This window comes from Porites lutea, chromosome 6, assembly GCF_958299795.1.
Source record: "Porites lutea chromosome 6, jaPorLute2.1, whole genome shotgun sequence".
NCBI lineage: Eukaryota > Metazoa > Cnidaria > Anthozoa > Scleractinia > Poritidae > Porites > Porites lutea.
This window is the reverse complement of record NC_133206.1, coordinates 4025001-4039159: the sequence shown is the minus strand read 5'-3', so window position 1 is coordinate 4039159 and position 14159 is coordinate 4025001. Positions and strand designations below refer to the sequence as shown.

General features: G+C 37.4%; 2 protein-coding genes across 2 annotated transcripts in view; both read left to right on the top strand.

Annotated features, from left to right (window-relative positions):
• Window positions 1-838: 838 nt before the first annotated feature.
• Window positions 839-10377, top strand: LOC140940442 (glycerophosphodiester phosphodiesterase 1-like). Its single transcript, XM_073389416.1, has 5 exons — window positions 839-1269; window positions 3169-3280; window positions 6598-6687; window positions 7681-7898; window positions 9255-10377. The coding sequence occupies exons 1-5, from the start codon at window positions 893-895 to the stop codon at window positions 9397-9399; spliced, it is 942 nt and encodes a 313-aa protein (XP_073245517.1). The 5' UTR covers window positions 839-892; the 3' UTR covers window positions 9400-10377.
• A 1968-nt stretch (window positions 10378-12345) lies between these two features.
• Window positions 12346-14159, top strand: part of LOC140941669 (uncharacterized) — a 13693-nt gene continuing 11879 nt past the window's right edge. Inside the window, exon 1 of the mRNA XM_073390688.1 lies at window positions 12346-12553. Coding sequence (XP_073246789.1) covers window positions 12495-12553 — 59 coding nt within the window. The 5' untranslated portion in view covers window positions 12346-12494. The remainder of the gene's footprint in view (window positions 12554-14159) is intronic.

Here is a 14159-nt window from a genome sequence, read left to right as displayed (position 1 = left end):
TATCGTGCATGCGCGAAATTCGTCACGCAACAATTCGCTTAAACAATTCGCAAGCAAAATTAATCGCTGTCGTCAAATGGCGCGAAAATGTAGCCTAATGTCATACTGCTCTGACAGTACGTCCGCTGAAAACCTGTTGACTAATTTCTTTTGAAACAGGTAAATCTAGATTTTTATGGTTCAAATTAATTCAAATTGTACATTGGCGCAGATCAGATATTGGTCTGAAAGTAGTAACAGGTTTTACTTTCGAAAAGAGTGCAAACCTCAGAAAAAGATTCGCCGAGCAAATTCATAAAAGTCAACGCTTCCTCCTCCGCAGAGGCCTCTTGTGTTTTTGAGTGACGCACGTTGACCGGAAGTAGACTTTTTACATTCCTGGGCAATGTTTTTGCCCAAATTTTCGGGCGTATCGTCGTTTTAAAATTAAGGGTGAAGGAACTTAGCAATACAAATTTGTTCGCGTTAATTAAGGCATATGTTAAAGGAAAAGGTCTCACTTCCGGTCGACGTGCGTCGCTCAGAAACGCCTTTGCTTAAGTTCCCTTTTTTGTGTTGTTGGGAGGCTGAGGAGAAAGGAAAAGAGAGCACGCTTTTTTTTTTTGAGTATTGCTATTTTTATAGGGATACCCAGAGGGAGCCTCTGCGGGGGAGAGAGAAGTCAACGCGAAAATAGTCTGCGTGGCAGGCGTTCGAAAGGGAAGGGGAAGGGAATTAGGACGCAGGCTAACTCGAAAATGATTCATGTTCAGCAAACCACAAGACCGCTTCCCCGCGAGCAGTGGTTTCTCCAGGATCACGCGTGCAACACGCGTTTTCACGCGTGCGGGTTTCGTAAATTCGTTCCCAGGGTAGCTCCCAGGTATCGATCTCCCAAGGTACGAAAACAAAGATGGAGTCGCTTTGTTGTCTTCAGTTCTTCGCTTTTGTTTTAGTCCTCATCTCAATTCTCTACCGCGTATTGCGCCTACCTCGGCCTGACCCCAACATAGCCAAATCTTTTCTCCGTAATGATAAATCGGAATCGGCAATTGTTGCTCACAGAGGCGGGTCAGCTGAAGCACCTGAAAACACTTTGGCTGCGTTTCGTATGTCGAAAGAAAATGGGGCAATTGGTGTTGAATTTGACGTAGATTTCACGAGGGATGGTAAAGCAGTTGTAATTCACGATTCAACTGTTGACAGAACTACAGATGGAATAGGTTTGGTCAGTGACTTCTCCTTTGAGGAAATTCGAAGACTTGACGCATCTTGTAAACATCCGTTAAGGTACTGTAAAAATTTAAAAATTGTAAGCTTACATGTATGTAGCTTAATTAAGGGTCTGTTTACAAGGAGCAAGAGGTTACCCTTGTGCTAGGGTTACCCTAGCAAGCGGGTTAAAGTTAGCTCTGGTTTACAAGCAAATTCCGCTAATCTACCAAGCTTTACTGACGTGTTTCGTCATGCGTGACATTCTTTGTAACGTCCAAGATTCGAAATAAATTAAAACTTGAAGTTCTCTATGGAAAAAACCTTAAATTCACGAAAAAACGGGAAAATATTATCATCATATACAGAAAATACCCTATATTGACTTTTTGTTCAGATTTTTATAATTTAGCTCAGAAATTGGATAATTTCACGGCAGGTACAAAATCCAGGTCACAGGTCACAAGTGCAGGGCAAACTACAGGTCACTGTGCTATGGTAAATAAACATGAACACTTAAAGTGTCGCCCAGCCCTAATCACAATCCAAAATAGAATTTTAGCTTAACCCTTTAAGCCCCAATATCCGCATACAAATTCTCCAAACTGATCTCTATACATTTCCTTTAAGAATTAGTTAAGAGAATTTGATAAAAGATCAAAGTATTTTCCCTTAGGTGATCATTTTATTAATTCTCATAACCTCATCTCATGACAATGTATGGATATCGTTAGGAGAAAATTGCTGTTGGTCACTATTGGGACTTAAAGGGTTAAGGGGAAATAGAGCAGTGACCTACACTATTGACCTTTGACCTGTGAGCTGTGTTTTGTACCTGCCAATAATTCCATTCAAATTGTCAAGACCACTGGTCAGGCATAACAGAGGAAAGTTGTTGCAGATGGGCAAGTTAACCCTAGCAGAGCGTTTACAAGGCAGATAAGGTAACCCTCTTTTTTGGGTAACCGTAGCACTCAGGTAGGGTTACTCTAGCGCTAGGGTAACCCTACCTACCTTGTAAACACATCATGCAAAAAAAGAAGAAATGTGCGAGTGCGAGTGCGAGGGTTCTCCCTGCTTGTAAACAGGGCCTACACTGTAAGTTATAGTGTGACTACTATACCCGGGACCACCTTAACAAAGTTGACCAATTCAATTACAGGAAAATAACAGTACATTGCGAGAAAGTTAGTTGTCAATCATAATTACCACAAAATGAAATAAACGACATGGATCGAAATCAACCAATAAAAAACCTACAGACATGACCTTTTGAACCCGCTGAAGAAAGCATGTGTTTCCCAAGAGATCCGTTTGAGTGGGTGATGGAGACGAAAAATGTAAAATGTTGACTTGTGTTTTGAAATTGCCGGTAGATGACAAAATAACAGCTTGTGTCAAAGAAAAATGTGTCCTGGGTATTGCATGCAAAGTTTCATATAGAAAAACATCATCTGGTGAAACATTTTGCTTTCCAGAAAAATGTTTTCTCCCAAGAATATTAAATTTTGTGCTTTGAGTAACTTATTGTTTTTTACGAGCTGCTGATTGGCCCACAACCAACTTTCTTGGAATGTGTTCTTAGTTTCCTGTAATCCAATTGGTCAACTTTGTTTAAGAGGCCTTTTTGGATATTTGCAGTTTGGTAGCGCAATCAACTTTTTGTAAACACAAATGATTTGTTTTGGAAAAATGACTGCAGCAGGAACTAAAACAGAATACAGCTAACCTGTTCAGCCATATATTTCAAAACTAGTGACTGTAACTGCCACCAAAATTAGAAAGATTTGTTTGGGAAAAAGAACTCTTGCCTCCCAGTCATAGTTGAGTAGTTTTCCAGGTAAATCCTTGTAAATTTTGAAATTTTCAAACTGTATCTAATTAATATTTTGTCCATAGTCTCTCCACTATAACCACATAGGGAGCAACAGTGTCAAAGATATAACAATATTGTTAATATTTTCATAATTATGATAGTGACAAGTTTCCAAGGGAAAAGATTCCATCTGTTGAAGAAGTTGTAGAGCTTTGTGCCAGCCTTGGGTTAAAGATGATTATTGAAATCAAGAAGGGCAGCAATTCCGAAGAGGTGAGAACAAAATTTATGTAAAGAAGATTTTATGGAGGCTCCTAGAGGCATGACTGTGCACCTTACACTTCTTTCTCTGCTTTGCCAATACACAAAACAATTAATACACACATTCTACCCCATTATTTTAATTTTGTATGTGGATCAAATTGTGACAAGTGAAATTATTACCTAATCTGGGTAGTTTACCATTTGATGACTTATTAATTAGTACCATGGGTGACAAATTATGCGCACAGTCATGGATTTTTGACATGTTTATCGTATCAGTCATGAACTCCACGCACTGAAAAGTTAAAGATGAAGCTTAAATTTTGGATATGTTTATAATAATTTTTCAGAATTTTATGACAAAATACCAGAAACCCATAAGGGGTTGAAACGTGTAACTCGCGTCCAATGCTTGTGAATATTCATTTTGACCATATTTGGAAATCTTAGTGACGGATATCCATTTTCAACAAAATGGCTGCTGCGCGATCACCATGCAGATGTTTTAAGACAAGAGTTCTGCATTTCAAGGTTAAAAATACACCGTTAAAAGACAAAAAATGGAAAGAGAAAGTTCAAAAGAATGCTCAGCTTTCTTCTTGTGGAGAAAGGGAAGCTTTTCATCAAGAAATCGTCCTTCGACGAATTCAACTTTGTTTTCTTCACGGCGGAGCCCATGGTCTGTTTTAAAAATGCAACCAAGTCAGCGAAGATTTTGCTGAATTTTCAGGTACATTTTGCACTCTATGGCCAAGACAATTACGTTTTTGAAAGGGAATTTATGTATTTTTAAATGTTTCATAGACGTTTTATAAATTTTTCTCTTCGGCGCTAAAGAAAAATTACAAAATGTGCCCTGATTTGAGATGGATTTTGTGTTGAATTTTGCCATGTGCTTAGCCAATGTCACTTGCGTGAACGGATCCACGATCCAGATAGTGTTTTCCGAATTGCTTTAAAGGATTAACCTTTTGGACTTTGAATAAAAATTTTCAAGAAACGGCTTCTCTGTCTATTGTTTTGAGTTTGTTCATTCATAAAATTAGCTCAAAACACGATCGTGACTACAACATCTAAGTTTAATTTAAGCTTTTAAAATGCTTCTCACATTCATTACAAGCATCACTTTTTGCGAAGATGTCAGGTTCAGGTTTTGGACACTTTCGATACGCAGCTAATGAATTTTATTCGAAAATATTTTTCACTGCTTATTCTAGACTTTTAACATAAGAATTTTAAAAGCCTATTTGCAGTGTAAGTTTACTGTGCAAAGGGTCAACGAGGCATCGTTTTTTGAAGTGACAACTTCAAGAAGTTGCGAGGCCGTCAATGGGTTTCATAATGTGACGTTTAGCCCGGGTGGTAAGGCAATAATATCCTGCTCAGTGTTTCGATAATATTCCTGGTTTTAACCTTTGAAAGCTTTGTCGGCTTTCGGGAGTTTTTCCCCCGTTAGTCGGCCATTTTTTTAAGCGGGCGCGGGAACCTGAAGGAAAATTACGTCACGTTGTTTGCGAAGTTTGATTGGTTAGTTATCTCTTCTTCTCGTTCCAAATATGGTACTTTCTAAAATGAATAATCACGAGCATCAGACAAAGCAAACATATGAGAGTTACACGTTTCAACCCCTTATGAGTTTCTGAAAATACCTAATAGAATCCTTCTTCATTTTTTCATGTGCTCTTTTGTGTATTGGTTTTGTTTAGCGTCTTTTAATGCCTTGCAATAAAATTTATTGTCATCTTCATTCATAACATTTTAAAACGTTGATGCCATATTGGTCCTGACATGTACAGACCATTGTCATGGCATTTCTGTAGTTTCACATCTGAAATTTGCCGCCAAAATTAAGGAATAATAATTATTTTTTGTCACCCACGATATGCTGGCTTGGGTGAGTACATTGCTACTACTTTTATTTTATTAAATCATTGGAGCACACTGTACATGAAAAAAAAAAAAGAGAGAGAGAGAGAGCAAAGTTACTTTATAATAATAGTATTCCAGAAACATCTCACAGAGATTCTACTATCCTGAGTGGAAGGCTTTCTTGAGAGAGGAGGGGTGAATTTTCGATGTACAAGTCAAGAACATGAAGGGCATGTACAGTCAACTCCCAATAACTCAAACCTGCTAGGGAAATCAAAATAGGTTCAAGTTAGTGGGAGTTCTAGTTATCAGGAGTTAGCAGCAAATAACCGGAAATAAGAAAGTGGGATGGGGGAATGAATGCAAGTAACATGCACACTTCAAACTGACAAAAAAGTAAAGACAAAGAATACATGGTTGTTAAAATAATTTAAGTGTTTGGGACTGCAGTCCCTTTTTGTCAGGCAGAAAGCATGGTTTGAGTTACTGAGGGTAAATTTAATATATAGAAATATTTTGAAGGGAAACAAAAATTACTTCAAGTTATTGGGAGGTTTGAGTTATCGAGGGTTTGAGTTACTGAGGGTGAAATTATAGTAAATGTACATTATGAAGGAAATCCAGGGGAAATCGATTTTGGTTCGAGTTTGCGCGAGGTTCGAGTTAGCGAGGGTTCGAGTTATCGGGAGTCGACTGTAATAAAGGGGTGATGCTCAATATACCAAGTCAATATACAGTGTATGCACTATTGTGTCATTCTTTCGTGGAAAGTTTATTGTGTCATTGTTTAAGGGCTAGGGATCATTGTGGTGTTCTTTGTGATGTCATGCGAGACTCGCTATTCACTTGGTATGTCGTGCACCAGCCAAATAACCCTTTAAGTCCCAATAGTGACCAAGATCAATTTTCTCCTAACAGTATCCATACATTGTCAACAGATAAGTTATGAGAATTAATAAAATGATCACCTAACTAAAAATTCCTTGATCTTTTAACAAATTCTCTTAACTCATTCTTTAAGGAAATGTATAGAGATCTGTTTGGAGAATTTGTATGTAGATACTGGGGCTTAAAGGGATAAAGGGGTGAATCAGGGTAAATGCTGCAATCAATAATTATTGTTTCAGGCTCCAACCCACCTCCTAACTGACATGCAAAGAAAAGTTAAGTGTAAAATATCTGGCTGTCAAATAATATCCAGTCAAGATCGTTGCCTGGGGAAATCTTCGACACCTGCCATGCAGACTTAGATAGATTATGTCAAGAGGCTACGTAGCTTCGGTTGGTTATTCACAATCCAGAATGGTTCCAAAACAACACATGACTTAATTAAGCTGGTAGATTATTCACTAGAAACTTATTTTGTAGTCGGTCATACTTTTGTGAGCATTAGAACCTGAGTACAGAGTTAATTTCGTGTACTAACTGAGTATCTCCTGTTTTAAATCTTTTTTTAGACAGCACAATATTTGAAAAATCTGTTTTCGAGTTATCAACTATATGACAGAGCTCTTGTCTGCAGCTACTTTCCTGGTGTAATTTACAAGGTAGATGATTGCATGTTACTTATAAAATAGTAATAATTACTATTTTTTAATTTCTATTAAATTAATGTATATGTTGTGGTTCAATTTTATTCTTGGTTTAAATTTTATTTTCTTTTGTTTTGGGATATGGTATTATGTATGATAATGAGTTTGAAACAAAGGAAAATAAAATTTAAACCAAGGATAAAATTGAACTACAACATATATAAATATCATTAAGTTGTACTTCACAAAATAAAAGTTTTTCAATGTGAAATGTGATTTAAGTTAATTGTGGACAAAAAGGCAACGGTAGAGCAGTCAGTTATTTTTGAAATAGCTCTATTTTGATTTTTTACATTTTGATCATTTTAGGGTCAGGATTAGCCTGCTATGTTTACATATGACAGAACTATTAGGGCAAGAGTGATACACTGACATTGGCCTAGATGGAGGTGGGCATCACCTCAAGTTCTACTACTAGTTATTAACCCAATTCTTTAAAAACAAAAATCAGGAGCAATTTTTATGTTTCTATTTTTCATCACCCTGCTTGAAGAGCCTTAATTCTTTTCCTGGATTTTGGTGAACTCCAGACTCTGTACGAATTGAGTAAGATCTTTGCTTGCTGAGCATGCACTGCATGTTGCTCGAAGGATGCAATTTTTGAACTCAGTGGTACAGTGGGCTCAGTTATGAGCACGTGATTATCAAAAAATTGGATGTTTGCACTAAAAAATCCAGTTAACAAGAGAAAACAAGATTGACTAGTCCAGAATAGTTCAGGCTCTGGTGACTTTAAAGGCTTGATGTGATTCAGGCAGATCAGCCAGCTGTTCTCCTCTTTGATCATGAAGGAGACAATAAAAGGAGGCTCTGTTCACAGGGTACTGCTATTTCATAACTGCATCAAACTTTTTCCCTTCATAACTATCAATAGTAAAGAGTCAAATTAACTACAGAAGAATTATTGCTTTTTTAAAACTGTTTTATTTTTGCTTTGACATCTTTAAGGTTCGCAAGACAGATCCTAAAATCATTACTGCTTTAGTATGGTGGAGAGACAGCATGAGTTATATTATAACAGGAGGCAAGGAATTGTTTGAGATTGATAGTTCCATCAGAGTATCATTTTTGAGTTTCCTTGATAGAATATGGGAGGTGCTTTTGCCATGGTATTATGATTTCCTTGGAGTACCCATTCTGTCATGTGCAAAGGAACATGTTTGCGCGTAAGTCATCTTTCTTTTCAGAATTTCTTCACTGTTTGTTTCTGTATCTCCAAGACAATTAGTATTTTAATATTATTATCTTTCATTCAGACTGTCTTTTGGTTTCTGATTGCTGTAAAGTTCCTGTCTGAATTTTCATTGCCAGTTTCTGTGTCCTGACCAAATTTAGAAGATTTTTCAATTATTTTGACAATTGAGGTCAATCATCAAATAGTAGAAGATTAAAGATGATCAATGCCACGAGCAGACTAGCAGACAGTTGCACAGTGTCTCAGCTGTTTTGTTTTTAGCAATGATGACAGTGACCCAGGGGTACTTCAGATTTTAAAGATCAGAAATTCAGCATGGGATTTTTGGGGAGTTAATTTTTGGTCTAGGGATGATTTTGGGTTTTGACTTTTTGCCCCCATTCAATCATCCCCAGCACTTGAAATCTGGACAATACCCCCCCTTCCCCCCCCCCCCCCGAGACAGTAATGGGAATGTCAAAAATGCAAATTGATATAGCCAAAACTTTGCACATGCAGTAAACTATTTGGTACATTCCTTTCCTGGCCACTGCCTAACTATGATCATGATATTCATCTGTAGTGCGCAACTTTTCAAAGATACAGGAAATACACAAATTGACCAGTTATTCTCTCTTATATTACACTTAGGTGTGGTCCTTAAAAATGATATTATTGAACAGTAGGAAAATTAGTCTCCCCAGTGAAGTATTGAGCAAGTTGGAATATTGTGATCAAGTTTGAAAGAATGCAATTTCATTTTTTGAGTGATTATTTCTCTGCTCATGGGCGGATCCAGGATTTTTTTTAGGAGGGGGTGCACTCGTCTCTTGCTCTATTTCAACACCAATAAACCACATAGTTTTTTTTTTGGCAGAATACCAGTTGTATTAAAAAACCGCAGGTCATCTCAAGGGGGGGGGGGGTGCGCACCCCCTGCACCCTCCCCCTAGATCCGCCCCTGCTGCTGTTGTCATCCTCATTACTAATTTTTGTGGGCTTTTAGTGAAGGTCAAAGTAAAACTGGCAAACTAAAGGCCTAAAAGAAGAAGGAAAAGAGGGAATTAGGGTGGGCGAAAATGGAAATGCCCTTTATTTGTTTGCCACCTAATTCCTGCTTTCCCTTTGATCCCCCTCAAGTGGCTGCTACCCTTGGGTTCCTACCCTTGGGGTTCCCCTTCAAAAAACCCCTATTTCTGGTAATTAAGAGAAGTGGTTAGTGAAAGTTATTGTGATTTAGAAGCTCTCCTGACTTATGACAGCTGTGTGGAAGATGGTCCTGTGTGAGATCTTGGACAATACTTGACCTGATATGATAACCACTAAAAAACTTTGCTTTGTTCCACAGGGACATGTTAGAGATGTGGAGAGGTTATGGTGTTGATGTAGTAACATGGACTGTCAATCATTTGAAGGCCAAGGACTTTTTCATGGAATGTCTTGATTGCTCAGTCATAACAGACTGTGTAAAACGAAATTCAGTTTGGAATTAACTATAAAATGAAATATTTTGAAAACTGAAATTCTTGTGCATCAAATCAAGCAAATTTGTCTTTACCAATATGTTATTTCCTTTGCAAGGTTTGAGGAGGACACATGTGTAAATTCCTATGAAATTGTGGCAAAGCTTGCCAAAATATTTGAGCGTTGACTCGCCCCATGTAAGGTAATCCAGATTTTGCAATTTAGAAAATTTTTCCTCGTAAAATCTTGTATCCTCGAAATTTCTTCTCGTGGAATGAGGGGAGGGGGGCGTCTGTGCACAGGCTACATATGGAATCTGCAATCCTGCCAACAATTAGAATCCTGAATCCAGTACATCTGGAATCCACAAAATGGAATACAGACTCCAAATATTGTTTTGTATTACCTTACATGGAGTGACATGTTTCGCCTCAGAGCTGGTCAGATTACAGTCACAGTAAAATAATTTAACTTGCTGTCAATCAGACAGGTTCAGTGAGTTTTCTTGGATGAGTGACTGTTGTAAAGAGCCATATGTGTGACGTTGCCCAGTTTTCCCACTGAAGTTATTGATTCAGTTCTTCTTGGATCCACCTGCTCAGTTTGTGGAGGCATAGTTAAACAAAATTGGGTGACAGCGTTTGATCACAAGACTGATGCTTTGAACTTAGAGAAAGTGAAATTGGCACAGGCGACTGTTAATAAATTATTCTCCTCTAAGATTTATTGTACGTATATGCCTTTTAAAGGCTACTGATTCGGAATATTTGTTATCGGAATATTTAAGTTAAGCTATTTGTAATTTATGGGAACTCATTTTACTTACTGTTATACGTGTATGTCTTTAAATGTTTTTGTGTAAGAAGGGTTCCTTAAATATTTGTGTGTAAAAATGTCCCTATTTTTCTTATATTTGCTCTGTATCTACTTGAAATATTAGATATTGAGTAATCTTAACATAAGCGAGCTTGTAGTGACTTAATGCACAGTAAATTAGTTTTTAATACTTTTTAACTTGTGATTACATGTTCAATAACCTGTCCACAGTGCTTTTTTTTCTTTCTTTTCTTCTTTTTTTTTTTTGGGGGGGGGGGGACTTTTGTGAGCACGTGTGAAGCTCTATTTTCTCATATCCCCCCTCCCCCCTACCACACACACACACAGCCGCTTTTGGTATACGCCTATAATTACACTAACGTTTCCATTAAGAGAGGCAAAAGAAGATCCATGCAAAATAAAGTTTAGATATTTTTGCAGTACGTTATAATCCTGAATTGTTGACACCAGCCCTTCGGTTGAGAGAAGGTGAATTTGCCACCCGAGAGAGGTGCTATTTTCTCGCCTTTTCTCTAAATATAATCATTTAAGACTATAAATCTCGTTGCATCTGGAACCGACTTTTGGGTGTGGAAAACAAGTCTGTTGTTCTAGAAAAAATAATTGAAAAAAAAAATCCCTTTCTTTTTATTAAGGTCATTTATACGAAGTTTTTCTCGTCTTAGCTAAGAAGCAACTTATCTAAGGACAGGTGTTAAGGGCTGTTCTAAAATAAGACGCGTCTTAGCTAAGCCGCGTCTTATTTTAGACGAAATGTGCCGTTTATAGGGAAAGTTCGCGTCTTATTTAAGACGCGTCCTGTGTAAGACGCGTCGTATTTTTCCTCGTATAAATGGCCCTAATATTGATCGCCAAAAATTTTTTTTCGGGCCTTCGGGCCTCAGTTTGGTCTAAAAATAAGGGGTAGGGGAAGGGGACCCTCCCCTGGTTACGCCACTGCTCTAGCCCTGAACAAGAACGCCTCAGCCTTAGCCTATTCAAATACAATGCTAAACTTACTTATAGGACCACACTCACCCGGACAATCATACACCCACTTATGACATGACTCCTTTTAAAGCATTCACTGCATGTTTTAAGAAAATTTTGTTTGGCCATGAGACGACAAATTAAAATTTGTGGGAAATGATGTTGATTTGGGAAGGAAATATATGAGGGTAGAATAGGTATACACATAAACCAGTTAGTGCGCTAATGAGATCAGAGGCACCTTGTTGTGGTGTTGGACTATCTGGTAATTGTCTACTAATTATTTACTTCATATTTCAACTTTTAACAACCCCCAAATCCAATATTTTCCCTTTTTATTCAAATTTCAAACATCTCCCCCCCCCCCCGCTTAATTTTTTCACATAAAAAATATTCGAAAAATCGTTCAAAAATTCACAAATAATTATTGAACTAAGGACTGTAACTTGATTGAGTAACTTTTTGATTGAATGAAATCTTGGCTAGATATTTAGGAGAAAGGGAGGAAATCAACGAAAAATAATGCTTTATGCCCCCTTAACTTAGCCTTCCTCGAGCATAACTGCACTTCCCTCCCCCCCTCCCCCAACATACATCAAATTTGGTGGGCGTTAACCTGGCGTTGTCTTAGATGTTAGCTTTGACAGCATATGGTTTCTTGGCAAAATAGCCCACATTTTGATAAAATTCTAACAGGACTCCCAGTTTACAAACAAAATTGCCCATTTTTTCGTGATTCCATTGTCTCGTAATTCTCAGAAGAGACTTGGGCACAAAGAAAACCAACAATAACTGTTAGAATTATTGCGAGACAACTTGCACGGACATAATTAATCACTACTCAAAAGTTCTCTTATGATAGTTAAAAGACCAAGTAGTAGGTCACGAAATCACGCGAAAAATAATCTTGGTAATTGGGCAACGTGCCAACCCTTTTCATTGAATACAAGGTAAATGAAAAAAAAATGATGTTTTCTATCCTATTTCATGCACGAATGAAGCAAATCGTGTCGCTTGAATATTAATTTCATGAATCAGGAATGTCCCGGAAATATCTATCTTTGGTTATCTTTAGTTTGGTGCCTGGTGTCAGAGGTGACATCCGGTGTGTACAAGCACACGTTGCTCTCGTGATTTTACTGGGCCTCGACTTCATGATGAGTCTTGGCGCTTGCTATAAATCCGATGGGAGTAATTTTACTGGGAAAACTCATTGCGACAGGATTTGACTTGTAGACGTTCCTTTATCAAACAGAGGTCACTTAAATTTCATTAAACACGGATCTTGAAAAGAATTGTATCAGGGCACTTGTAAAATATGACTGGAATAGGATACAAATCGCTCGCAGCGAGTACATCTGGTGTTCCGCTTATTAGGTGGGTCTGTAAAAATTTTCGAAACCGAATGTTTATGTTGTCATTCCAGATGTTGTAGATCTTCGATAGATTTAAGCTTACCTGTCTTACGGCGAATCGAATGCTCTGATAATTGTAATCGTTGTAGTTCAACCATTTTGTTTTCAGGGCTATCTTCCGTGCTTAGATCTGCTTATTTATTTGCACTGTTGTTGCGTTTAATTTTCCAAATGACTGAAAAAGTTTAGTTATGTGCGTCAGAGAGCTTATGACAGCCGAATCTTTCTCATGCTTTTAGTTTATTATTTAACGGTGGTGACTTAAAACCGAATTTATTTTTATCCACGTTCCTGGTTCCCTGATTTTTAGCTTGATGGTCATTTGTTATGCTTGTACTGAAGGGGATCTTGATAAAGTTACCGTACACTAGTTAAGCTTATACCGTTTCTTTTTTTTTTTAGCCTAAGCTTATTTTTTCAGCATATTAATAAGCTTGAATATAAGAAGCGTAAAGAAACTTATTAAGAAGTAAATACAGCTTACACCCAAAAGAGGGTGGATGTTCTGACAAGATTCTGGAAATATTTTTTACCCAGTTTTATTTGCATATTGACCGCAAGATGGTTAGTAATGGGGTGACACTTATAAACAACTTGGGATGGGGAAATATGTTTAAAACTGAGATTCATGGAAACCTTCTTCAAACACTACGGCTGTTTAAAATCCACAATGGATGTAACAGCAAACCTACTAAAAGGAGACGTTGTTACTTAACGCTAATTAAAATGCATGGGTCTCCCTGTTCCCACATACAGCAGTCACGTGCGCGCGAAGGTAATTAAGGCGAACAAGTCATTATTCGTATTAGGATCTTTACGTAAGGAAGGAATGTCCCAGGAGGAAGTAGATCACCTTTTTAACGCAATAGTTTTACCAAATTTTTCTTACGCTCCGGCTGCCGGTTTATGGTGCCTTAGATTCCGACCTTTCTGTAATACAGAATTTTTTAGACCGGTGTATGAAAAGAAAGTTTATGTCCAAGAATGTAAATATCAGGGACTTGCTAGAGAAGGCGGACAAGACACTCTACAAAAAAAGATTGAATGACCCCGAATGTCCGTTCTTCCAGTTTTTACCTAGGGAAAAGAACGCGAGGTACAATCTTAGAAATACGTCAGTCTCTGTCCCCAGAATCTACACTGACAGGTTTAAGAACGTTTTTAGTAACAGAATAATTTTTAGATATGATATGTAAATAGTTTTTTGAGTTTATATTGTAACTTAGGATATGTAATTTTATCTTAAGAAATAAATTATTATTATTATTATCATTTCACATATTATGATCTAATGTAAGTTTCCTAGAACCACAATTTCCTAGGAATTACCACCCCTGCATCTGGGATGGTCTGCAAGCATTGTTATTTTTTCATCACAGTGCAAACGTATGAGGATCACAAAGTTTTACTTTATGCTGCCAATAATATAAAAAGTGCAAAAAGACAACACGTCACCCTGTAGCATGTTTTTGACAGGTCTATAGGGATTTGTATCTTCATGTGTTGTGAATTCATAAAGTTTCTAATTCTGTAGTTAGGACACAGATATTTAAATAACAACTGGTAAA

Excerpts from the sequence above, each read along its gene's own strand:
- LOC140940442 (XM_073389416.1), top strand. The coding sequence starts at position 893 with ATGGAGTCGCTTTGTTGTCTTCAGTTCTTCGCTTTTGTTTTAGTCCTC. Across the intron at positions 3,281-6,597 it reads AGGGCAGCAATTCCGAAGAG|ACAGCACAATATTTGAAAAA; the intron begins GTGAGAACAAAA and ends ATCTTTTTTTAG. Across the intron at positions 7,899-9,254 it reads GCAAAGGAACATGTTTGCGC|GGACATGTTAGAGATGTGGA; the intron begins GTAAGTCATCTT and ends TTTGTTCCACAG.